Here is a 27,681-nt window from a genome sequence, read left to right on the forward strand (position 1 = left end):
TATATTTAGGTAGGTTCGTTTAATTAATAATATTATAGTATAGTACGTTCGTTTAATTAATAACATTATAGTATAGTACGTTCGTTTAATTAATAACATTATAGGATAGTATGTACTTTTAATTAATAATATTCATATTCGTATATTACGTTCTTCCATATTTTCTAATATTTTATATTATCGACAAAATCGAGCGTTTTTGGTTGAACAAAGATTTCGAATAAATGTATATATAGACAAAAGATATTTATATTATACATATAAAAATTTATTTGGAATATTTGTTCAATTAAAAACGTTGGATTTTACCGATAGTATAAAATGTTAGAAAATATAGAAGAACCTAATATCTAAATATGAATGTTATTAATATTTCTACAAACAGGAGAAATTTATATTACACATATAAATATTTATTTGAAATCTTTGTTCAATTAAAAGCACTCGATTTTACCGATAGTATAGAATGTTGCAAAATATAGAAGAACATATATAGAAGAATACTATCCGAATATGAATGCTATTAATATTTCTACAAACAGGAGAAATTTATATTACATATATAAATATTTATTTGAAATCTTTGTTCAATTAAAAACGTTGGATTTTGCCGATAATATAAAATGTTAGAAAATATAGAAGAACCTAATATCTAAATATGAATGTTATTAATATTTCTACAAACAGGAGAAATTTATATTACACATATAAATATTTATTTGAAATCTTTGTTCAATTAAAAGCACTCGATTTTGCCGATAGTATAAAATATTGCAAAACATGGAAGAACTTAATATCCAAATATGAATGTTATTAATATGTATATAAACAAAAGATATTTATATTACACATACAAATATTTATTTAAAATATCTGTTCAATTAAAAACACTCGATTTTGCCTATAGTATAAAATATTGCAAAACATGGAAGAACTTAAGATCCAAATATGAATGTTATTAATATGTATATAAACAAAAGATATTTATATTACACATACAAATATTTATTTAAAATATCTGTTCAATTAAAAACACTCGATTTTGCCTATAGTATAAAATATTGCAAAACATGGAAGAACTTAATATCCAAATATGAATGTTATTAATATGTATATAAACAAAAGATATTTATATTACACATACAAATATTTAATTAAAATATCTGTTCAATTAAAAACACTTGATTTTGCCGATAATATAAAATGTTCCAAAACATGGAAGAACTTAAAATCCAAATATGAATGTTATTAATATGTATATAAACAAAAGATATTTATATTACACATACAAATATTTATTTAAAATATCTGTTCAATTAAAAACACTCGATTTTGCCTATAGTATAAAATGTTGCAAAACATGGAAGAACTTAATATCCAAATATGAATGTTATTAATATGTATATAAACAAAAGATATTTATATTACAAATACAAATATTTATTTAAAATATCTGTTCAATTAAAAACACTCGACTTTGCCGATAATATAAAATGTTAGAAAATATAGAAGAACCTAATATCTAAATATGAATGTTATTAATTAAACGAACTTATACTTGTACGATCTAATACCATATTCGATTAATATCGTTTACCTGTATATAAAGCTTCCAGAGAGCTTCTATAATAGTAAGCTTAATAAGAAAAAAAGGAAAAGATGGATATAGAAGAATGGAAGGCCTACACTGTGCCGACCAACTGTATCGACTAGCTTACTGACTTCGATCGAACCGACTCGACCGACAAAAGAAGCGAAAACTCGTTCCAAAAATGGTCTGTACGAGTCAACCATTGACGGTGTACCGTGCATCTCGTTGCATATCATTTGGAAGCAAACGAAAAACGAAAAAGATACCGAAACGTGCCCGATTTAGATAACTGTTTGTGCAACGACAATGAAACGACGAAGCGGCGAATCAAAGGAATATTTTCTCGAGCAATTTCTATTGACCAACGTGTGCGACCCAGCGCAAAGGATGTCACGTAAAGAATCTTCGTATACGTGGCCCAACCGAGTGTTTCCGCATATACCTAGAGACGCGGTCGTCATATCTACAACCCGCTGCGTATGGATCGTTACCGGAGAGAGCTTACATATTATGCAAGAGGGAAGAGGGAAGAGGAAAGAGGGCGGTTGCAATAGCCGGTAGATTGGCAAAGTGAGCCGCGGACAGTCCAATGATTCCGCTATTTTCTTCCGCAACAGCCGCTATTTTACGATGCTCGAATTTTTATACGCATAAAATGATAAAAATACGGATAAAACGATTTGCTATATTTCCGCAGAACGTTGAAAACGAAATTGTAAATTGTAATATATAGCGAAAATAATCCAAGGATAACGATTTGTCTCGCGTCTCGCTCAACGACTTCAGATTATTTCTTCATGTTGGAAACAGCGAAGTAGAGAGAAAATATTGACAAACGACACAAGCCTGTTCCTAAGAAGAAAAGTCAAATTAAAAGAACGACCAGCAACGTGGTATAAATCTGTAGGTTTTTTAAATTGGTTCTCTTGGTGCGACGACGGTTTTCTTCTTTTCTTTTGAATGGCTAATCTCGAAGTTCACTTCGCGTTCAACGCGCTCTTGTAATTCGACTTAACGAATTTCTTTTGGACAGGAAGAACGTTCTCGTTTAGAATCTTCGATATATGGAACACACCGGATATACGCGAATTGAACGGATTTCCTAGTATTTCCTAGAACGAATTTCTATCGAGTATTTTCCTCTAAGAACATCCTAATTCCCGGAATCCTTTATAAATGGATACGGTGTCTATTTAGAACATGAATTATTTATATTCACCGATGAATCTGCATTTTAAAATTGCTGCCACTAAATCAGCCGCGAGATGCAGGTTATCGATTCACCTGGTTCTCGCGATTCTTCTTGGAAAATCGGGTCAGTGATGTAGTCAGCGATGAAGTAACAATCATTATACAACGCGAAATAAGATGCATGCCGAAAGAAATCGTTCAAGTTAAATAATTATTAGCCGTATGCAAAAATGTCTATTGGACGGTGGACTTTTTATCCGAATTTATAGGAAATTCGAAGATGTAAAAATCTTCAGAATGCGCGCAATATGCGAAAATATGCATAAAATATCCAAAGTATAACACTTTTTAGAGTATTTGATAGAAAAAGAAAATTATTTTTCTATTTTCTACTGTTAATTCCATTTCTTATATTCTCATTTGATAATTATAACGAAAAGTTAGGATACAAATTTGTACAGTAACATGAAATTGCATAAACATTAACAAGCATAGTTGTCAACATATTTCTTCTTATTTAGAAAATTAAATTTATACGTATTCCTCTTTCCAAGATGACCGTCTTTTTCTGTTTTCTTTGTAGAAAATACAGAGTTTTATAGAACAATCCGCTTCCAATCTCTGAAAGCGAATTTTCAGAGACTTCGATGCGAGGGATGTGGTGAAAACGCCACTCTCCGACCACCACCAACGAGATGAAGGATAATTGGGACGTCCGGTTGGAGGGCAAGGACCCCGAGGGTGAGAAAAGGGAGCGGTTGATTTTCCATGCCACGCCCTAATTCGCCAGCCCTTCCCTACGAAAACCTGCTTTTCTCGCCCGTTACCTTCAACAGACTCCCGTCGAATTTGTATCTCCACATTTTCCTCATTTCTTTCGATCTGTTTTTAAAAAGCTTTTTAAAAGTTTTGTTTTTTTTTTTTTTTTTGAAAACTTCCGTCAGAAGATTTTTTGAATGTTGTTACGAGAGAAGAAGACACGTTCGCTTTATCTCGTTGCTTGTGTTCCGGTTGCATCGAACGGAACGTTTTCCACTGAATTTTCAAAGCAATGCCGGCCGATAAATTAAAGGAAAACGAAAGATCGTTATCGATGCCATTAACGTTTTAAATCGTGAAAGAACATCTCGAAATCTTCCATCCAGACGAAGAATATTTCATAAAATTGCTTGTAACTTTTTCGTATCGTCGGTTGTTTTCGATTCTACGAAGTTTTCATCAATGGGAAATTCCAAGATACGCCATTAATTTCTTTTCTATTTTCTTATCTCATAGCAGGAAGTATAACGACCCTTGTTTCAAGAAAATTACACGATTCATCCCTTTATTAACTTTATCGATTACTCCTTTCCTATGCCAAGGTGACAGCTATTTTTAAAACTTCTATCCGAAACAAAAATTGTAACAAAAAGGAAAATGCTAAATAAGAAGCAAACGCGATTTTTCGTAAGATGTGCCAGTAGATTTCCACGTTTCTAAATCCTGCATCAATTCATTCCAAATCTGCTTAACTGGAAGATCAATCAACGTTACGTATTTCCAACCAACGCTTTATTTTCTCCGCACGTATTATCAATTTTATTAACAATTAATCCCTTTACGATCAAACACGAAACTCCGCTACGCGAAACTAAAGCAAATTTCCCACTAAAAAACGAACAAACTCCTGCGCGAACCACCTGCTACTCAAATTCAAAGTTCCTCGCCGACTCCTCGTATCTTCTCGTCCTCGAACTTTCAACCTTTCTCAATCCTCCTTTCGAAATATCTGCCATTTGAGAAAGCAATCCACCCCCATTCGTCGGTCGTACGAATGAAACTATTAGTTTGTCCGAAAAGTGTCTTTCTTTTACAGACGCGTGTTTTACAACGACATTGTTTCCTCGCAAAACGAAAGAAACTTTTCGGACGACCCGATACTTTGCGAAGCAAGAGACTTTCGAAGCCACATCCGAGTGTATCTATCGCAAGAGCGAAAATCACGAGAAAAGAACGAAAAAACCGAAATAAATAGCGTTGGAACGTTGTGATCTTTATTTTACGGAAAATGTTGCGCATCCATTGTTTCCTCGCAAAACGAAAGAAACTTTTCGGACGACCCGATACTTTGCGAAGCAAGTGACTTTCGAAGCCACATCCGAGTGTATCTATCGCAAGAGCGAAAAGCACGAGAAAAGAACGAAAAAACCGAAATATATAGCGTTGGAACGTTGTGATCTTTATTTTACGTAAAATGTTGCGCATCCATTGTTTCCTCGCAAAACGAAAGAAACTTTTCGGACGACCCGATACTTTGCGAAGCAAGTGACTTTCGAAGCCACATCCGAGTGTATCTATCGCAAGAGCGAAAATCACGAGAAAAGAACGAAAAAACCGAAATAAATAGCGTCGGAACGTCGTTCGAAGAATGCGACTGACAGCGAGATACCGCAGTTTCTTCATCCTCGAAGATCGTCAGTCAGTCCTTTTACGGGAGCGGTTCGACAAATAATTTCCAAGATAAGAAGAAGAGTTCAGGTCCTTATCTACGTGGACTTGGACAGGCATGTCGCCTGTTTTCCTCTGTCTCTTTCTCTCTCTTCATCCTTCTCGCTTACCTCGTCGATACTCGTCGATAGATTAGAATTCAGACACGTCAGCGTCGTGGTCGCGAGATCGTTCCGCGCCTTTTCTCCTCTTCCCACGACAGCTTGAACCGCGTGCGTATCGAGCGACGCCGAAAAAAATCGATACGAGGTTTCCTGGAAACTGAGTGGCCGGCTGGCTGGTTCTGGTGGGATACCAGAGCTACGATTGCGTCAGTGGCGATCCCCGTAATCTCGTTATCTCGTAAGCTTCTCGTTCCACGGACGCGAATTTTTCCCCTTCGAGAACATGACTAGGTGCTATCGAGGGCCGCGTTTCAAGAAGCATCACAGCTTACGGATGGAAACGCGAAAAGCTCGAATCGACGAGTCGTCTGATCGATTGAGATTTCCATTTTTACGGTCCAAGAGAAATAAAATCCAGATGAAAATTCGTTTCAGTTGTTGTTTATGCGTTTGCGTTGGAGAAATCGAAGAGCGCGAAAGTGTAGACAAAAGGAGCGACGAGTAATGGAAAATATATATATAGAAAAAAAAGATGTAAAAGAGGAGAATCATCGTGGGAGTATTGTAATTGGACGACGAATCTTTGTATTTATGATAGGTTTCTATGCTGGTAGCTAAAGGAATAGAACTGATATATTAGACTGCTTGATGTTTATGTTGCTATGGGAACCTGCAGGGTGCGAAAGTTTACAGAATGTGAAGAATAATGCAAAAAATATGTAACAATGGAAAATCAGGATGCAAGTTTTCCTATTAGACGGCGAACCTTTATATTTTACATTTTGATGCGCGCACAGGCAGAGAAACACAGCTGAGATAGAAATAGTAATTTGTTTTAGCCGCTACCAGTAGACCGCGTACGTTGATATATTTATGGGAAATTGCAGGGTGTGAAAGCGTACAGAACGTGAAACATAATGCAAAGGTATGGTAAAACGATGAGTCATCCTGCAAGTTTATTAATTCGAATGTAAAACACAGAGAATCTTTTTTATTCGCATAGGCAATGAAATAAAATCCACTGGTTTGTTTATGCGTTTATGGGAAATTTATCGCTCTAAGAACGTATGGTATACGTGCAGTATATGCGAAAATTGAGAATTCATTTTTCCGGACGATCGTACGAAACTTTTTGGCCAACTTTGCTTGAAAATAGGAATTTTTCTTAGAGAAGACACAATCATTCGATTCGAATTTAGAAGACGTCGATTTATAAGAAATCGTGGCTCCTTTCAAATATTTAGATATTTAACAAATAGACGTTTCACGATTTTTTTTTAAATAAATTCAACGATTTCGTTCGAAATTAGAGAAATCAATTTAACTCGGAATTACGTAAAATTAGAATCGTGATACTAGAAAAAAAGAAAAGATAGTAATTTCGAGCCTGTTTAATTAATTGAAAATTTTCTGTTTAATCAAAAGTAGAAACTTTTGGTGGATAAACGTTAATCTTGATCGAAGGTTACGTAACAACGAGATCGTGATATTTTACATGCACTCGTTTCCACAAATTTTTCTTACAAAAGCTATACGAACGAACGTGTAACGATCATTTCAATTAACGTGGTCTAGCTGTATTTGAAAAATAGAAATTGCATTTAAACAGATCAACTTCGATCGGATATTACGTAAGTCGGCGATTATGTTCGTTTTTTTAACTCTAAAAAAAAAAAAAAAAAAAAAGAAACGTTAAGGTGTTCTTCCCGTTCGTGTTGAATCTTTCGATAATTTCTTGTTATTGATCTTTATAATAGAAATTTTTGCCGAGATACAATTGTCTGTCATTCGAAATTACATAATACCAGCAATATAACGTTTCCAGTGCCGTTTAATCAAATTTCGAAAAAATCTGTTAATCCTTCGATTACCAATACGTCGGATCAATGGAAACTTCGGTGGGGATGCGATTTTATCTTCGATTGCAGAACAATGAAACCAGCGAATTATCTCTTTCTCTCTCGTCTAATCGTGTTTTATCGTCCTCGCTATATTTTTCCCGTCAGATACAAATCTAAGGACGAAAGAATCCAATTTCTGATAAAACTGTCTCACCTGACCTAATTCGAAAACCAGAAGAAAATCTCCGTCGTGAATTTTGTTTCTGCAAAGCTAACCGAACTGCTTCTCGTTTTATCGACATTTTACGCAAAATAAAGACCATCTGAATTTTTACTTATCGATTAAACGCATCGAAAATTAAAACGGAATTTCTAATCGATGAATAAAATTTATACGAATAACCCAACGAGTTAATCAAATTTCTCAACATCCTATTTATCCGATCGATTCTCCCACATCTAATTTCCTTTGCCTTTTATTTTACAAATTTTCATAAACTCTCGCTACCTAATTTCTGTTTCCTCCGCGCTCTATTCGAGAAAAACCTTCAGGAACGTTGAAAGTTACAGTCGCGTGGAAAATTAAAAGATAATCGTCGTTCCGTTTTCGATATAGCAGAAATCGTACTCGAGTCTGATAAGCACGGAAGGAAACCGCGAAACGCACAGGTCTATCGTTTATCGAGCATTTTCAGCGAGCGAACGAAACGGAGTCTCGCGTAACATTGACACGCGAATTTCAATGGAGAACGTGCGCCGCGTTCTTGAAACGAAAATCCCATTACACGCAGACTTAATGGAGACACCGATAGGCATCGATATTTTCTGTGTTAATCGAGATACAAAGCGAAAGCAGAGACAAAAGGACGAAGAGGAAGAGAGACAGAAGTGGCGAAACACAACGGTCACGAACGATAATATCTCTCTCTCCTTCTTCATCTTCTTCTTTGTTGTAGTACTCGACTTGCTCATTAGCCATCGAATTTCGGTCGTTTGCTCGCATCCTGTTGCCTCTCGGCCCAAATATTCCCAGGCCACCGATAAACCGGCCTTAACATCGCGTTAGGTCGATTCGAAAAACAATAGACGCCGCGTTAAAATAGCGAAAGGTGGAAAACAAGATCGAACGAAATTTGTCGAAGTCTAATAAAAGAATTCTATTTGTTTGTTACTTCTTCTTTCATTTTTTTCTCTTCTTTTTTTTTTTGTATATCTGATCGGTCTCCTTGAAGAGACTCGAAGAACACCGAACGAAAATAAAGCGTTTCCGGGATGGACGACTTTTGATCTCGGCTGTTCGGAGAGGTGGCATTCAAGTCTCCGCACGATGGAATTAAAATGGCCGTGTTAATGGAACATAATGATGTGCTTAATTCGAATAATTATACATGGAGATAGGAAGATGGCGTTTGTACGAAGGATTCGAATATTTTTCAGTAGCTTTTTTTTTTTCTTCAACAAATCGATCCTCGTCGAGATTTCGAAGATTCTCTAAATCGCGAAAAATCGAAATTTCGAAGATCGCCACTTTTAATCTTCGGACTTTTCGAGCCTCGATACTCGTTCCTCGTGTAATCAAATTTACCACGCGGAATCTGCAAATTTGTTCTCGAGCGTAGCAACGTCGTCTGCGTATTTGTTATTATTTTATCGTTTGGTCCTTAGAGGACTAACGTTCTAGATCGTCATTAGTTTGCCCTACCCGGTCAAAATGTCCTATCTATCGTTTCGAATCCGACGAGAACCAATGTTTTATCGATTTTATCTTCGATTCGCTCCGATGTGAAATTTTCAATCGCCATTTTCTGACGGCGTAAATATATAGCTTGAAAAAGATACAGAGAGTGTAAGATGGAATATCGAATTATTCATTGAATTAGAACACGTTGGATAGGATATTTCGACCAATTTCAATGGGAATCTGAGATATTGCTCTCGTTCTCTTAATCTCGCGGTTTATTACAAATTGATCGGCCGCAGCATCCTCTCTGCCTGTTCATCTTCGAAGAAACTAAAAATATACTAGAATAGGAATTTTCAGAAGATGAACTCGATCGATTTCTCGTTAGCAGTTTGATGTAACGTTTGATGCTCGAAGATACCGAGGATATTCGAGTTTCCATCTACGACACGCGAATTAAATAGCGACAAAATTAATTATAGATTCAACAACGCTATGTTTACGGATCAAATTACATAACGTCACTCGTCTCGTCTCAAAACGAATCTTTAACTTCTAATCGATACGCAACGATTGAACTAAGAAGGAAAATAAGAAAACGGTGTTCGAGACGATGGATGCTAATCAATCTTTGCGAGAATCTTTAATAAATCTATTAATAAGAAACTGTTTCCCATTCGTGTCTGTATATTATCTCGGACCAGAAGAGTCCTAGCAACGATCACCGTTTAACCAACAAAACAGCGGAAAACAAGAGACCCCAAGAAATCGATCGACGTGACGAGAGAAAATCTCTTATCTGCTTCTCTCTGTCGAGAGAGACAGAAAGAGAGGTGTAGAGAGAGAAAGAGAGAGAGAGAGTGAGAGAGGCGTATCTCATCCAGTCACCTGACCACGAAACAGGAAGAAGAGCAGACGTACCTTTCGTCGAGTAATCCATTCTTCCCTCAGTTTAGCGCCGTGATCGAGTTATAAAATTCCAAGGTCAGCGGTTCAGGCACTTAACATCCAAATAAATGGCGTAGGTTGCACTTAACACGAGATTTCTTCACAGGGACCACATCAAAAATGAAATCTCAATATATCACTGTTTCGCTTGCTGTACGATGCAACGACAACTTCGTTTTAATACTCCAACTTGTATTGGTATTATACCGAACGATACACAGAATATTATATCGGATGTTATATTAAATATTATAATACTAGCGAATATAAGTAACGAATATGACTAATGAGTATAACTATGATCGTATATTGTTAACGTTTATCGAACGTTACCAACGAAGTAATATAACGAATATAAAAAAGAGAACGAAAAATAATTTACACGCGCACAAACGATTATCTATGTATTCATACGTTAGTACAATACGATACTAACAAATCTTCACAGCTTCTGTGTATCTCGATAATTACGTTCCGCGAAACACAAGTCCGTTTCACGAAACGCAAGTTCGTCCATTCGGCACAACGATCTCCGAGTCACTGTGTCTTCTGTCTGGCTCTTTAATTTGCTTCGATACACTGCCTTCGAATGTCACATCCACGCGCTACGATGGTCTGCGGACGAATAAGGTACTCCCGGCTCGAGTCTGGATACTTATCGTCTGTCACGGACACACAGATATAATCCGAGAGAGATAGACCGATTCTGACGGAACGTGGTCATATAGACTGAACCGACGTGACGGTGTGTGAGATATATATATATGTATATGCAGAGGAATACCAAGTCCGCACGAGAGAATAGGTCGTAACAGACCAACTCACCGCGGAGAAATGACACGATGTGCTTCTGACAATTCCTCTTAGTCTGCGCACGAGAGCCTCATCATCCCTTCTACCTGTCCCCCCACCCCCTACCTGCCCCGTATTCGGCTCCGTTCGACCGCCCGGCCCCCACCCCGTCGACTCATAATCCCCCCCACCACTCGCATGCCACCCTTCTTGCTCTCACTTGTTCTCCAGTCTTCTGTGCGCCACGCTTCTCTCCCCCTATTCTCTGCCTTACGCCCTTCCACCAACGCTTCTCTTGGTCCCCGGTGCGCTAACAATGTTGAACATCACTGTTCTAACGTATCTTCTCTTTTCAATACTCTATATTTTATCCATTTTCTCTTCATTTTGGTAGCAGAGACTAACGTCGGTCCAGGATTTATTAAAACGTACGTGACGTACGTTCTTCCGTACGTTGAACGGTAAAAGATGCACCGAAATTCACGCGTTTCAGAACAGCGTTTCTCTTTCTAGTACATGGTATCTAGTTTCTATTAAGCGTATCTTTCAATTTCCATCGGGCAGTATTTACAATAGTACGTCAATCTATCTCTGTTTCTAATTCCAGCTACGTGTTCTTGTTTACTTTTTACGCACGTCTTTTACTGAATCCTATACCCAGCCCTAACTCCGTCCTATGCATCATCCTTCGTTATGAAATGATTCATAGTATTTATGCATTGTCGCTTGTTTGTCATACGTGTCTCTCCTTTTCTCCGTAAAAGTACCACAAACCTATCTCTATTTTTCATACTAGCGTGTATCCTTCTCTAGTAAACAGCACAGAGCATTACCCATCCTTGTTAATCTTTCACGTTTCTCCTGACTCTTACGGTCATCCCCACTCCCGAAGCCTCTCCCGCCCGGTCACGTCGCTTCCTAAGTCCTTACGTGTTTTCCACGGGAGAAGCGTGTACCCTCTCGGGCTGTATCTCTTTCTATTGCCTCTCTTTCTACCCCTACCCGAGCAGAGGGCAGTCGGAGCATCCTTATCGCGCCCCAGGTGCTTCCTTCTCTCGCCTCGTGATCGTTTTCTCGGCTCCTGTCTGCTGTCCCTCCTCTCCCACGCGTCTCACCGCCCATCCCCTCCTCTCTGACCTTTCTCTTTCTCTCCGTGCTTTATCTTATCCCCGCCACCGGCGGTCCGTACCTATGCCAACGCCGCTATATCATCGAGTCAGTGCGCGCACACACATCGCTCGCCCGTAAATGTGTGCGCGTGTCGCCGGATGGCAGAGCGAACGCGCGCAGCCACCCACGCAAGAGGGACGACGAGCTTCTCCGGACCATACGATATGCGAGGGCAGGCGAAGCGAGTCTTCCCTCTTTTCAGCCCCGGGAAACGCTGCATCGTATCCGTGCACTGCAACGGCAATTACGTAAAGGGGTGACGCGTTTCCACTGATCTTCTTAACACGGCGCGTAACTTTTTCTTTAACACAGACCATGTTTATGTAATTTTCCGACCTCGCGAATCTACGAGATTTAGCTGAAAGCGGTCTGAGAATAGAGTGGCTGGCGAAAATTTTCGCGTAGGGACATTAAACGAAACGTACGCGCGCTGTGCTTCATTGACACTTTAAATGACACTCGGTTATCAAAATTATAATCGGTAGAATTTTAAGCGACGATAAAAGCTGTGTGCAGGATATTTGGTACAAATTTAAGCATGTTTTGCAGAGTAGACAGATAAACGTCCGTAATGGTAATTAGTCATAGTGTACACAGTATCCAGGGACTATTTCTATATGACTATTCGTATCACGTACGTTTATCAAATATAAGTTTGCGGTATTTATTTTCCGCTTCCTATGTACCTATGCGCAGATTATTTACAAAAATTGGTAGTAAAATTCAGCAACCCGTAGAGCTCGTCAAAACAAGCAGAAACGCGAGCTGGAAAACTACTGGTTTCGAAATTATGAGAAGTTTAATGCGCAAAGGTACGTATGGCGTATGATAAACCAGTTGCTTCGTTCATTCGATTGATACAACGAATCGAAAACCGCTGCTAGATGATACGGGGGATTTTTCAACTATGAGGAGCTATGTTCAGCTATGAGGAGACGCGTGTATCGAAATAAACACCGAGAAGTTCGAAACAACATTGGTTTTGCACTTACGTTTATTAACACGTTTTTGCTCGTTTTCGCGAGTTTGGCGACAACTTTTACAGACACGATGCATATTTTCAGCTTGGATTCGAACTTCACCGATATAATCATCGCGACTCATTCTTTGTTTGCTAATGAAATTTCAAAATGTTTTATACAACACGCACAATATACGCACGTAAAGATTTTCTCCGATAAGTGAGACTACGAATACTTTTGCGAGCCGCTGTATCACGAAATAGGTAGATGACTGATACCAATACGATAAGAAATTCTTAGTACGAAAATTACTAAAATTCATGCTGACCAGTCAAGCGAAAATTGCGTATCTGCAACTTGTTTAGATCGAGTCGTCGCTATCAGACAACAGAAAATTAGTTAATATGTACGTACATTAATTAAAAAAGGCGTTAGATGCATATAAATTGATATTAATTTGAAGAATAGACACAGGCATGTTGACAGAGTTTAGATTAAACTACGATTATCATTCCGACTTATTTCGTGCGTGTAACTGCAAGTCACCGCATAGCCGAAAGGCAGACGGAAATGGAGAACTCTAAAACAGAGAAAATGAAAAATCAGCATTGAAACTAAAGATACGAACAGTTTACATTCCGAACGTATGTAAAATCGATATATGGTCGTCGAATAGGAAAAATAATTTTTCTCCTAACTACCTTGCGACCAGGTACGTCAATCTGCGCAAAACAGTATACGCTATGATGTGTTAATAATAAACTGTTTTTCATTTTACCTAAGTACTGTCGTGCGTTGAATTTCTACTTTTCTACCCATAAAGTGCCCTGCTACTACTTTTTTTTCTGGAACAGTGGTCTGTAAATATTCCAAATCTTTCAATTTCCATATAATAGACGAAATGGACAGATGCAGACAGTCTCCTATTTTACGATGTTCAACGAGGACGAAATTACCATCCCGAATATCTACAGTGCAATTATACAACATTTGCCTGCTTTGTAATTTATTGCCTTCGAGCAGTTGCTCGTTTGTTTGCCCGTTCAACGTCTGAAACGCAGATACAAAACAGCCAGACTTTATTGTCGGAGAATTACTGACTGATCTCCTATTCAACGTGGTTGGCCACGGCTAATTTTTGTAGAAAAGAGGAACAGCCCTTTGGGATTCTAAAGGACAAAGATTTTCCTAATGAAGATACCCGTATATCTTAATTATTCTGATTAACAAATATACGAGCGGGGAAAGCGGTTCCGATCCCTCGTATCTTCTTATGATAAACGTTCTTCCATCTGTTTAAGAATGTATTTTATGTATCTATGGTCAAGCGATATCGCTGCTGTTTGCGACGTTCTCCCAGCAAACTGCGCATGTTTTTCTTTGCTTCGCTGCGAGTCTTCAAATTTGAGGTTTCGGACAACGTGGAGGAAACGATCAGAGGAATTGCATAATTTGGAATTTGTCACGATAGAAATCCTATCTTTTAAATTAGATTTCATTGCGTTGGTAAAATTCTTTTGGCAAAAGATTTATATAACAAATTGTTGTTCTACAAATCGAAATGCTGCAAGCGTGTGGTCAATTGTCGTGTTAAATTTATCAAATTCAGGTTTAAGGGTTGAAAATGTTTGATCTAGAAGATGAAGAAAGAAAGGGTAGAGATAGGAGAAAGAACGTAAAATAGGAAGGTTGATCGTACGGAGAACAATAAGTTGCAATTTATAATGGTCACCTGGTGTTTTATATAATTTAGTTTCAATTACAGGTAAAACGAACTCTTCTCGCGATAAATTTCATTTGATAAGTAACAAACGTTTGTTTAAACATACACTCGCATATCAGAGGATGGAGGGTTAAATATACTGAATTTGTTATTAATTAAAAGTGCTTTAAATTAATTAGATTATTTTAGAAAATTAGAAGAAAGAGTAGAACTGAACGAAAGGTAGATGTATCGATATCACGTTCAATATTTTAATATTTTGAATTTTCGCTCATGCATCGTGATGTATTCCAATAATTACATATTATAGTTGCTGAAATGATCCTGAGAAGAAGGATATTAATTGTGTAACGAGAATATTGATCTTTAAATTTTACAATTAATTCGATGTAAATTAAATAATTTGGAATTATAGAATAGTAATTATGTAACGAGAATATTAATCTTTAAATTTCGCAATTAATTCGATGTAAATTAAATAATTTAGAATTAGAGAATAGTAATTATGTAACGAGAATATTAATATTTAAAGTTTGCAATTAATTCGATGTAAATTAATAATTTAGAATTACACGCCTGCACGGTGTGGATCCCTGTGAATGATCTTTCTTTGCAATTTGATGATCAGCCTACCTAATTAATGCTGCCACTTTTATTATCCTTCTTCGTTACTGCCAGCAGGCTAATAAACCCTTTAGTAATTAAGGAATATAAAACTCGTATGGAAAAGTAGGTTGAAATGGACACTTTGCGTGCTGCGAAAATAGTTGATATAATAGTTAATTATTTATCACAATAGCATAAACGTGTCATTCGTGATAACGAAAAAGAGTACGAAAAAAAAAGGAGAAATTTTACATATTTTCTTCTAAAAAGCAAGATCAAATGAATTTTAATTAATATTCACTGATTATGGAAGAACATTTTTTTTTTTTTTTTTTTTTTAATTAAAATAGTCTCTTTTGAATTCTTTTAAAGTCGAACGAATATCTTTACGTTAATCTATCTTTATTTATATTTTTATATTATAATCGTTCAATGGTATTATCTACTGTTGCACAATTAATGAAGAAGAGAAAAGAAGAAAGCAAGAAATTACAAAACTAAGAGAATTCGTTACATCTATTCAAATCTTTCGTTACAATAAAGATTTTGTGCGTTGTAAACCCCTCTGAAACGCTATAAAAATCTTATACCTGATGGTAGCAAAAAGTGTACAACCTCTGTGAGGAGTGTTGGTCAAGTAGCGGTATTTTCGGGCCCAATAAAGTAATGTAGGACAACAGCTGACTCTGCGTATTATTATCCTCGACATATTAGTGCCATGCTGAAGAAAGGACCAAAACCTACCCCATATATTATATATATACCTTTCCAGCAGTGTAATGTCTAGGCTGTGCCGCATTTTAATATATAGTACCTGAGACGCGTAAAACGATTTCGTCGGGTTTGAGTCCTTTTAACGAGCTCAGCATCTTTCAACAATCGAGTTCTCAAGTTTCTGAATTTTCAAATTCCTCCGAGTTGCCCGATCTTTACATTTCCGGACATGGACATTTTTAAACTTCGAGATTTTCAAAGCTGTAAACTTTGGAATTTTTCAATTTTTCAGCTTTTAGATCGACGAATATCGGAATATCGTAAATCTCAGAATTTTCTTGAATTTTACACTCCCAAATTAATATAAAACCGTGAACCTACAAATTGTGGGAATTGTTCGTTTTCAGAATTGTTGCATCTTTCAACGTTGAAAAGCTTCGAGCTTCTAATTCGCGAGAGCTTAAACTCTTTAAAATGTCCATTTTGCATTTTATAAATACAGCGAGTGGATTGAATTTATATATAAAAAAGTCTCGAATTTCCCATTTACCCAATATTTGAGCGTCGAAATTATTTTATTTCTAATTTATTTTTTAATTTATATAAATTAATTCTCTTCGACCTTCGCCAGAAGCAAGCTAAGCCTCTTCCCATCCCTCGAAGATATCATTTATCACAGGCTGTCCCCTTTCGTTACAGCGTGAAAAGGACCATATTTTCTATACGTTAGAAAGAAAATAGAAATAAAAGTTGGGGAAGAGGGTCGAGATTGACCGCGATGTCCATATGGTCCATCGTGAGCTTTGATGCAGAAAAAAGGGCTGCAAAGGGAAGTAACCCTTGTCATTACTACGAATCTCGTGTCCTGGACCTGTCGGAAGTCAAATCAGATGGGCAAAAAAATCAGGATCACAGTTGACTTTTAACCGTTTCCGCTTCTACCTGCCATTGAGAGGATCCTCTTGCGTCACCGCATCTAAAGCGGACATTGTCCCCTTCTTGCTTGACCGGAAGCAAAAAAATCTGATTTATCTTAAGCTTCATTTGCAATCGACGTCATTTGCATTTCTTCTCGGTGTAAAATTGCTTGTTTTGACATTTTTAGAATTGTTGATCGAGATGGGTAGAGAAGACATGGAGAAGGAATGGACAACGAGAGAAGATCAAATTGCGATTCGTAGAATGTATTGTTTATTTTCTGACCGTTTGAAAATGGAACATAGGAAATATAGAAAATATAGGCAACAGAAACGATATAAATTGAAATGAATTTCTTTGCAGAGAACCGAGAGAAGGATAATTGTATTTTAATTTCTCAGAGGAACCATGGATAAATATCGGATCGAGGTGGGAAGAATTTTGTACTAATTTTTCTACATATTTTTTGATAATACTCGGTGAGTGTATTGTTAAAAAAATACCAACTTTTGGAAGCTACTTCCGGTCAAAGGATGACGTTTCGTAAAAGAAATATTACGAGTATCGTAATTTTTCAATAGTCGATAATTAAAATATATCTGTTATATATACAGCGTAATAAATAATTGCCTTTTTCATTATTGATAAGAATTATAAAAATTATAAAAATTAATAGCCATTAACTTTTATTAACAGTTATTTATTACGCTATATATACATTAGATTGTTCGGAAAGTGTTTTTCTACGACAGTGCAACGTCATACAAACGTGAAACCACGTGTTTGTATAACAAAATGGATCGTACGTAATTCGATAAAATAATATAAAACAAGAGCGTCTATTATTTCCTCACAAAACGAAAGAAACTTTAAGAGATTAATAATTAATTTTTAATTAATAACCGAAATATAGACAGAAGTATCAACTTTTGAGAAAATTACGTCTGTGTTATATTTTACCAAACTTCTCGATTAATAAATTTAATAACAATTATCCAACAAATAATCATTAACCCCTTAGCTTACCCCCTAACTTACGTTCGAGAATTTTGGGCCGAAAACGTAAACAAGCTCGCGCAGCCTTCGAGCCATACGTACTACGGGCTATGCCCGCAACTATAGGGTTAATATAATAATATTATACGATCGATATAATTAACATCGCTGATTAATTTACTTGATGGAATTATTTATTGAAAAACGACTTCAATAAAATTTTATTTATTGAAAAAATTTCTCGAAAAACGACTTCAACGAAATTACGATAAATCTCACGAAGAAGAAACTACGTGTTTCCATGGAGAAACAGGAGGAAAGGAATCGGTGGTAGTAAAATGACCGGGTCAGTGAAAGCAACTAGCAGCATTAGTTTCTGGAAAATGAGTCGGATGCTGAAATGAATCAGTGAAAGGTATCTTCAACCGTATTGATTCTAAGCTGTAAACAAAGATAAAGCATATAGTTGGTTAGGATGATCTTCTGTTTGTTCAGAATGTTCTGCACACGTAGTTAACGTTCCATATTTAGAGCATTTCTACAGCATGTAACAGTGTTACCGTCTCGACGTCTCCTTATTTTCGATTTTGTTCTTTTCTTCATACCTTTCAAGACTCTTTTCTTCTTCATTTTTTTTTTTTTTTTTTTTTTGGATAGAAATCGATTACGATCAATTCTCATAGAGAATTTTTATCAATTACGATGTGTTATCATGGCATGAAACGTAACATTACGATAAGACTTTCAGTATCCTTCGGCGGTCAAATTCATTTAGAAGGCGAGTTGCTAAACGATTTTTCTGAAAACTGTTGATATTTCTAAGTTTCTCTGTATAGTTTCATTGGTTACGTAACCAGAAACGTTACCGGTGAGCTTCAGCGTTTTCCATTGCGATCGCCGTAGGATCTCAATGTTATTGTGCCAAGACTCAATGATTTTCATTTTTTGTATTCCATCGATTTTAATTTTCTACGAATCACGTTTGAAATTACAGGAATTATGCAATATATTGCTTAATTATTTGCTGTTAGTATAACAATAAAACGGTGATTAATCGTAATCGATCGAGGAGTCGATGGTATAATAAAATACTGCAATTTTATAGAAACTTATAAAATTGTCTTCTTTATATATACGTCGATCACATCGAATTGCATCATAGGAATAAAATTCGGAATGGAATTTATATTTATTTAAAATAACATTATACAGAGAACGTTGAAACGATTGTGTCGAGGGTTGTTCAGATAATACAACAATGTAATATTTTCCAAAGTAAATAATAAAATAAAATTTCTTAAACATTTCAATCGCAGCGATGTAAAATACGTTGCAAGAAACATAATCGATAGTGTAACGTTATACAAATATCCCACGACATCTTTAGAATAATTCTCAACAGTATAATTCTAGAAAATTACCAAGGTAATATATCTTACGATGTTAACGTTGCCTTTCATCCCCTTTTCAACTTCGTGGTAAATGTATTGACGTTAGAATGCTGGAAAATCGTAAGCACATTATGTAGCGCTCTTCTGTACAATTCATTTCCCTTTGCATAGTAGCCGAGTGTCCGTTTCTTTTTAACGCATAGAATTGGGGTTACTGGGTAAATTCTTAAGAATTTGTTGTTTACCGCTTAACGTTGGCGATCGGGTACAAGATTACGGTTAATGGTTTAGACGCAAGCATCCGAGATAAGGGATTACTTTCTTCAAAATTATCGGGGTATTAACCGTTTTAATGGCAGGGCGTTTTAAGAATCTGTGTGGGATTCTGTCATGCAGTGCGATAGAGTTTCGTTCGTTTATTTGCGAGAAATGTCGATCGATACGATCGCGCTGCTCTCTTTTTTTTTTTTTTTTTGTTTATGCAGGTGGTTTGCGATTATTTGAAAAAAAAAAAAAAGAAAGAAATGTAATTACAAGAGGAAACTCTGATATGACTCGCGACGAGCTACATTTGGAACCGAGCGCGTTGCGAATTGACGATCGTGATCGGACATCGCGACACAGATCAGCACAGTAAGGGAACAACGCGATCGCGCCACGTGGCGCTAAAATGGTTAAGATTAGGCTCTTGGAATTGGTATTTATACAATGATTGTTTGGATAGTTTGGCTGCAGATTGGCGTAGGATGAGACGAAGCTTCGGCGATTGACGATGAGATATCCACGTATAAGGGAAGGTAGAATTTTTGGTTAATTTTCAAGTTTCCTTAGCTGTGATCTATCGAAGGAAGAGTGCACGTTATTATGAATATGTTATCTATTGCATACATTGTATTTATCTTGCATTCGTGACGTTATCTATATACAACGAAAGAATAATGAAACATTCGTAACAAGAACGATATTCAGAGCAATTTTCCACGATTTTCAGCTCTGTCTATACATCTTAGTGCAACGAACCGATTACTTGCTTCAAAATTTATCTTTAAATATATTTGATAATTTCTTCAACAGACGAGATACGAAACGTTTGCAAGAAAATTCCTATTCAGCGCAATTTCCACGTTTTCCAGTTCCGCCTATATCTCCTAGTGCAACGAACCGATTATTCTCTTCAAAATTTATCTTTAAATATATTTGATAATTTCTTCAACAGACGAGATACGAAACGTTTGCAAGAAAATTCATATTCAGCGCAATTTTCCACGATTTTCAGCTCCGTTTATACATCTTAGTGCAACGAACCGATTATTCTCTTCAAAATTTATCTTTAAATATATTTGATAATTTCTTCAACAGACGAGATACGAAACGTTTACAAGAAAATTCCTATTCAGCGCAATTTTCCACGATTTTCACTTTTGACTAAATATACGTAACATGCACAACGAATCAAATATCCGCTTCCAAATTTCACCAGACACTCGCTTCAAAGATATTTCATAATTTCTACAACGAACGAGATACGAAACGTTTGCAAGAAAATTTCTACTCAGCGCAATTTTCCACGATTTCCAGCTCCGCCTACACCTCCTAGTGCAACGAACCGATCACTCGCTTCAAAATTTATCTTCAAATATATTTGATAATTTCTTCAACAGACGAGATACGAAACGTTTGCAAGAAAATTTCTACTCAGCGCAATTTTCCACGATTTCCAGCTCCGCCTACACCTCCTAGTGCAACGAACCGATTACTCGCTTCAAAATTTATCTTCAAATATATTTGATAATTTCTTCAACAGACGAGATACGAAACGTTTGCAAGAAAATTCCTATTCAGCGCAATTTCCACGTTTTCCAGCTCCGCTTATACGCTCTAGCGTAACGAACCAGTTACTCGCAAAACCAATTGCTACAAAATATATCTTCAAATACATTTGATAATTGCTGCAACGAACGAGATGCGAAACGCCTGTAGCAAGATTGATATTCAGAGCGATTCCACAATTTCCAGCTGAATCGTGGATATCGTGGCCAGGATCGGAGGAGAGGCGACACGGAGAGGAAAGTAGACATCGACCACGGTTTCCGGGACGGAAACCTGTCAACGCGACCGCGTCTCTCGTGGCAACGGACGACAACGTTCGTTCCCTTCGTCCGCTTCGCTTCTGATAAGGTATTCCCACAGGAAAACGCCCTGAAAACATCACTAGAGCGGTTCGTAACACGGTGATGCTGCAACACGTCAGTAACTTTTCTCCTTTTGGGTGAGAAACCCCGTAGCTACGCTGATAAAAACCAACGACCGTGGCGATTAGATCGCTCGTGTTTGCTTCTCCTCGCCCATGTTTGAACGATGATGTCACCGTTGGTCCATCCGGTTCGGGATTAGGTCAAAGTCTCTGGCCAACTGATAAAAATCGAACTGTTCATCCGAAAGGAAACTGTATCGACGGAAAAGAATAGCCTCGTTTCATTTTCTTTTCATTCGTTTTTACTTCTTCCTCTTTGTATTTTCGCTTTACGATCTTTCCTTTGATCGTTAGATCGATATGATTCATGGCTGTTGTCGAATCTTTCTAGAAACTGGCAATTTGCTACTGTGATTTATGTACAATTTTCTTAAGTTTTCGTAATTACCAGGTATATTTCGTGTACGATATTGAAATAGGATTTCAAATATTAAAAGCGACGCGAAAGAAATGAAATGGCATCGATGAGAAGAAATAGCTTCGACTTTATTTCCCATTCTCATTTTATTTTACAATTTTCCATCGTTCGAAGATACCGTGCTGAGCATTGATAATATCGTTGGAGGACTATAATTTCGAATTATTATTTATTTTGAGTCACCTTTTGGCTAAGAATATTGGAAATTTCATGACAGGGAATTTCTGTCTGTCAACAGTCGCTTCGCAAGAATCCGTTGAAAACGAACAAATTACGCTTTCTGGATTTCATACTAAAAAGACGTGAAATCGATATCTCCGGTTAATCATATCGATCGAATATTGACCAGAGAATCGGCGATTTCAGCTCGTTAATACCTTTTCCTCTAAATTTTAACCTTATCGAACAAGATTAATGAAGATATCAAGCAACGTTCGAGCGCAAGATCGACACGATTCGCGATCTCTCGTCCCGTTCGATGTTCGATATTTCACGAGCTGGTTCAAATACAACGATTGATTCTAAATTTAGCGAGAGCGAGAAAAATTGTCGAGAAACGAAGAGGCCTCGTATAGAACCAAAGCATCGTTACGAAGAAATCTGCAAATTTCGCTGGGTATTTCCGATTGGCCGGTTGGTCACTAGAGAAGCTACGAACGTCGACCACGAAAAACAAAGTTGCCACACGTTAGATATCAATTTGATGAGTAAGCGTTTTATCGTTCGTCAAGGAGCGAGTACAGAATCTTTTCGAGGTCTTGAACGAAAGCTAACGTTTTCGTATCTGGCGGCCAGATAATTCCTCTATCTCGAAACCGACGTGTATCGATGGCATAGTCACATAACGTTGCTATCTGATTCGCGGAATCAGATTATAATCGCCGATGTTCACAGTACATCGCGCGATATCATCTGCGAGAAGCATTTCCTTTTTTCTCTTCCGAAGAAAACAATCGGGTTTCGTCGTTTCTTCTTTGCGAGTAGAGCGTATAGGAACGCGTGGCTTGTCGAAGCCGAGCTTGCGAAGGAACGCAGGTGACACGCGCCGATTTTGACGAAAGTCCAGGCAAGTGGAACTTGGAAAAAGTGCGCGTTACACTTAGCGAAGAATTTCCGCGTGTGTTTGTAAATCGTAAGCGGCAGAAGATAGGAAGAAATGGTGGAATTGAAAATCATACCGCGTCTGGAAGTCTATAAATCCGTGGGAAAAATTCTTTGAAATAATCGGCAACTGTCTATGTAATTTTTGTAAAGACATGATTTTTTCCACAAATTTTTCGCGATTTATAGAATTCAAGACGCGGTGTGATTTTCGTTTCGATCCATTCTTCGTATGTTTCGCAGCAAGTACTTGCGTGGATGAATCGGCTCGGATAAAGAGGATGATATTTTATTCGAGGTAAAATACGAGTACGAACAGATCGGGGTAAAATTCTTAGATAATTTTAACGAATATTTGTACAAGGTTTCATCGAAATCGGCCTGTATCTGTCTCTGGGGTTTCTTCGTTAGGCTGAGCATTTGAGAGTATCGTCGAACGCCTCTTCGTATTTCGCCCTTGTATTTGTGAGATTAAATATTAATGCAACGACGAGAAATTTCTTTATTTTGAATGTTTCGTTAAGAGAAATTTCATCGACGCGTTAATGAAATTTTTCTGATTGAGACTAAACACGATGTTACTAAAAATAAAACACTAAAGCAACCACAAGATTTCTCTATTTCAATTTGCTTATTAATAAACATTTAAATTTCTCTATTCCAAATTGGTTACTAATAAACATTTCATTGACAATTTTGTCGTTGCCGACATTTTTCTGATTAAAACCATTTTTTGATTGATACCAAACACGATACTACTACGAGAATGATGCAGAAGATAATATATGCTTTATTGTAGAAGCCATATAAAGCGATAAAATTATAGAATAACATAAAACACTAAAGCAACCACGAAATTTCTCTATTTAAAATTGGTTACTAATAAACATTTCATTGACAATTTCGTCGTTGCCGAGATTTTTCTGATTAAAACCATTTTTTGATTGATAGCAAACACGATACTACTACGAGAATGATGCAGAAGATAATATACGCTTTATTGTAGAAGCCATATAAAGCGATAAAATTATAGAATAACATAAAACACTAAAGCAACCACGAAATTTCTCTATTTAAAATTGGTTACTAATAAACATTTCATTGACAATTTCGTCGTTGCCGAGATTTTTCTGATTAAAACCATTTTTTGATTGATACCAAACGTGATATTACTCCGAGAATGATGCAGAAGATAATATACGCTTTATTGTAGAAGCCATATAAAGCGATAAAATTATAGAATAAGATAAAATACTAAAGCAACGTCGAAATTTCTTTATTTCAAATTGCTTATTAATAAACATTTAAATTTCTCTATTTAAAATTGGTTACTAATAAACATTTCATTGACAAATTCGTAGTTTCCGAGATTTTTCTGATTAAAACCATTTTTTGATTGATACCAAACACGATACTACTACGAGAATGACGCAGAAAATAATATACGTTTAATATACGTAGAAGCCATACAGAAATAATTATAGAATCTAACTTCGTTCGCACGTTGATATAGATCATAGTAAATTTTCAGCTTAAATAAACAATATCGCCGTTGTTTCGTACATTTCGTACATGCGACGTGGTCTGCCGCATTTTAATGCTATTTCAATGCTAGAGACACTTTTCCAAAAGTAACTACCGACCCATCCATTTACAACTTGGTTTCTGAAGCGATGGTAGTAAAGCGATGGGTGATGAAATATCGTTAAGTCAATAGATGCGAGAACTCAAAGCGTAGGTAGGCAAATTGTATGCGATGGTAAACGTTCGAGACTTGTCTTTTGTCCTGGAAAGATGCATCAGACGAGCCGGATCGTTATCTTCCTGCAAAATTTAAAGGATTTCTAGGCGAATGACGCATCGTAAAAGACGATGATTTAAAAGACTGTTCGAAACACCGATTATGTCAACCGGAATATTATGTCAAAGTGGATACGACGAAGCTAGGTATATAAATAAAAGATAAATAAAGAAAACTTGATCAAAATTTTGTATTATAATTGTATAATAATATTTGCATTATTTTCGTTTCAAAGTCTCTTTGCAGTGGCTGTTCCTTCGAGACGGACCTCGTATATTGGCAATAGCTCGTCAAATGCAAAATACATTTCGCAGTTGATACACATGCTATTATATATCTAAAGAATTGCAATTTTTCTTCAGCATGAAAATGATATTTCGCGGCTTGGAAGATGTCCATAGCATCGTACTAACAAATTTCGACACTCGTTAGGGAAAACCGTCGGAAAATTGAGTCACACGGAAAAAGCTCGCGTTGTTTGCCAAACAAACAGAAATGAAAAATGAGAAATGAGTCATGCTTTGGGCCCAGTTTGTACGATTCTGGTCCATAGTACGTATTCTTACAAGGAAATACGTCTAAGAAAATTTCATAACATGGAACTTCGAATAACATGTATGGAAATAGCAATGGTGCAATTCATGATGTGTACTAAACAGCTTTGACCATAGTAAAAGCAAACTATGGCTGTACCGTTTGCTCCGTGTCCAAATAAAATGTTTAAATATTGCAGGGGTTGTCCCGGACGAAAAGAAGATAAAAAGAATTCGTCTTAGCTGAACGTTTTATATTCTATCCTCGCAGTTTTCTAAAAAAAGTATGAGGGCGTACTGGAAGTATAGGATCGTTTATTGCCCTTCTTAAATAAAAAACGCTATTCTTTCGTTAGTCTTTATTTTCGCAGCATTAAATTTTTTTACCAATTTTTTCTTTTTTTCATAGTCAACGAGAGAGTTGGTACTAAATTACACGAAACGTAGTATTTTTTAACTTAATTAGTATATCGATGGTTTGATGTGCAAATATTTCGTGTCCATTTCCCATAATTTCGAGAAGAACGAGTTATTTTTTTATTTTCGCAGCATCAAACTTTTTTATTAATTTTATTTTTTTTTTCATAGTCAACGAGAGAGTTGGTACTAAATAACACGAAACGTAGTATTTTTTAACTTAATTAGTATATCGATGGTTTGATGTGCAAATATTTCGTGTCCATTTCCCATAATTTCGAGAAGAACGAGTTATTTTTTTATTTTCGCAGCATCAAACTTTTTTATTAATTTTATTTTTTTTTTTCATAGTCAACGAGAGAGTTGGTACTAAATAACACGAAACGTAGTATTTTTTAACTTAATTAGTATATCGATGGTTTGATGCGCAAATATTTCGTGTCCATTTCCCATAATTTCGAGAAGAACGAGTTATTTTTTTATTTTCGCAGCATCAAACTTTTTTATTAATTTTATTTTTTTTTTTCATAGTCAACGAGAGAGTTGGTACTAAATAACACGAAACGTAGTATTTTTTAACTTAATTAGTATATCGATGGTTTGATGCGCAAATATTTCGTGTCCATTTTCCATAATTTTGAAAAGAACGAGTTATTTTTTTATTTTCGCAGCATCAAACTTTTTTATTAATTTTATTTTTTTTTTCATGGTCAACGAGAGAGTTGGTACTAAATAACACGAAACGTAGTATTTTTTAACTTAATTAGTATATCGATGGTTTGATGTGCAAATATTTCGTGTCCATTTTTCGTAATTTCAAGAAGAACGAGTTTGAAAAATTTAATGGTATCCTGCAATTAAATAAATACTTTTATTCGTCGATATTTGTCGTATTTATCCATACTATCATAATATTGATCGCAAACCGTGTACCGATCCTTTTTAGAAATATAGAACGACAAAGGTGGATCGTCCCTTCTTGAAACTAAATATAATAAAAAAGAAAATATTACCTCTGACAAATTTATAAAGCAGATACAATATAAAGGACAAAGAAACAATTCAGAGCTATTTGTTGCATACAAGAACTCAAATTTCACGAAAGTCATCGAACGTTATAATAATACGACGTTATATGATACAACATACATAATATAAATAATATACTATATACTAATATGATATATACACATAATATACTAATATGATATTGTAATATATCTATAGGATGGTGTACAAACATTAGGTCGTCCGAAAAGTTTCTTTCGTGTCATAAGGTGATAACAGATGAACAACAATTTCTGTTTTATTAAAATATTATTTTATTCAATTACGTATGATCCATTTCGTCCCATTTCTATTATTACGTTCGTGCATAATCCAATAAATTAACATAAAACAAAAAACATCGTGCGTCTATTATTTCCTTATAAAACGAAAGAAACTTTTCGTACAACCTAACACTTTCTCTAATTATTCCGCTGTTAATTATTCTTCGTATCGATCGTTCGATCGTTCGAACATCAAAGAAACCTGCATTACTCGATTGCACGGAGAGTTTGATACTCGAAACGGTGGATCCAATTGTTGGTCATATTCTAACGGATAACCTACATTCGAGTCGAACTGATACGCTCATGAACGTGCACGTGGATTAGCCGGGTGTCTTTCGTATGCAACTTTCGTCGCTTCTTTTCCTCCGTGTACACCTTTATTCACGTGTATCCATCGTGAACACAAACGCGTAACTATACGCGCTCACGGTCAGATATACAGACGTAAATAAGTGGGCCTCGTACCGTTGTCTCTCGTGTCTTAAAACGAAACGGACCCACTATATATATATATAAGGGAAAGAGGAGAAAAGAATGCGTCGCGAATAAAACGTTGCAGGTAATAAATTTTTGTCAATCGTCTTCCAGGTGATTTGATTCTCTTCACTCTTTTCTCCACTCTTTTCTCGAGGAATAATTTATATTCGTTTCCACATCTTTCGATTCTTTCTTTGCACAGCTTTCTTATTTCCGAGATTCTTTTCCTTC

The 27,681-nt window shown here is 36.3% G+C and overlaps 1 protein-coding gene across 2 annotated transcripts in view; it reads right to left on the reverse strand.

Annotated features, from left to right (window-relative positions):
• LOC100642838 (ras-responsive element-binding protein 1) overlaps positions 1-27,681 on the reverse strand; it is a 112,485-nt gene that overhangs the window by 23,545 nt on the left and 61,259 nt on the right. The window contains exon 1 of one of the 2 annotated variants that reach the window (XM_048404424.1): positions 9,817-10,754. The exons of the other annotated variant lie outside the window; for it this stretch is intronic. Coding sequence (XP_048260381.1) covers positions 9,817-9,835 — 19 coding nt within the window. The 5' untranslated portion in view covers positions 9,836-10,754. Of the gene's footprint in view, positions 1-9,816; positions 10,755-27,681 lie in introns of those variants that run through there. 2 annotated transcript variants of the gene reach the window in all.

Source organism: Bombus terrestris, chromosome 3 (genome assembly GCF_910591885.1).
Source record: "Bombus terrestris chromosome 3, iyBomTerr1.2, whole genome shotgun sequence".
NCBI classification, from domain to species: domain Eukaryota; kingdom Metazoa; phylum Arthropoda; class Insecta; order Hymenoptera; family Apidae; genus Bombus; species Bombus terrestris.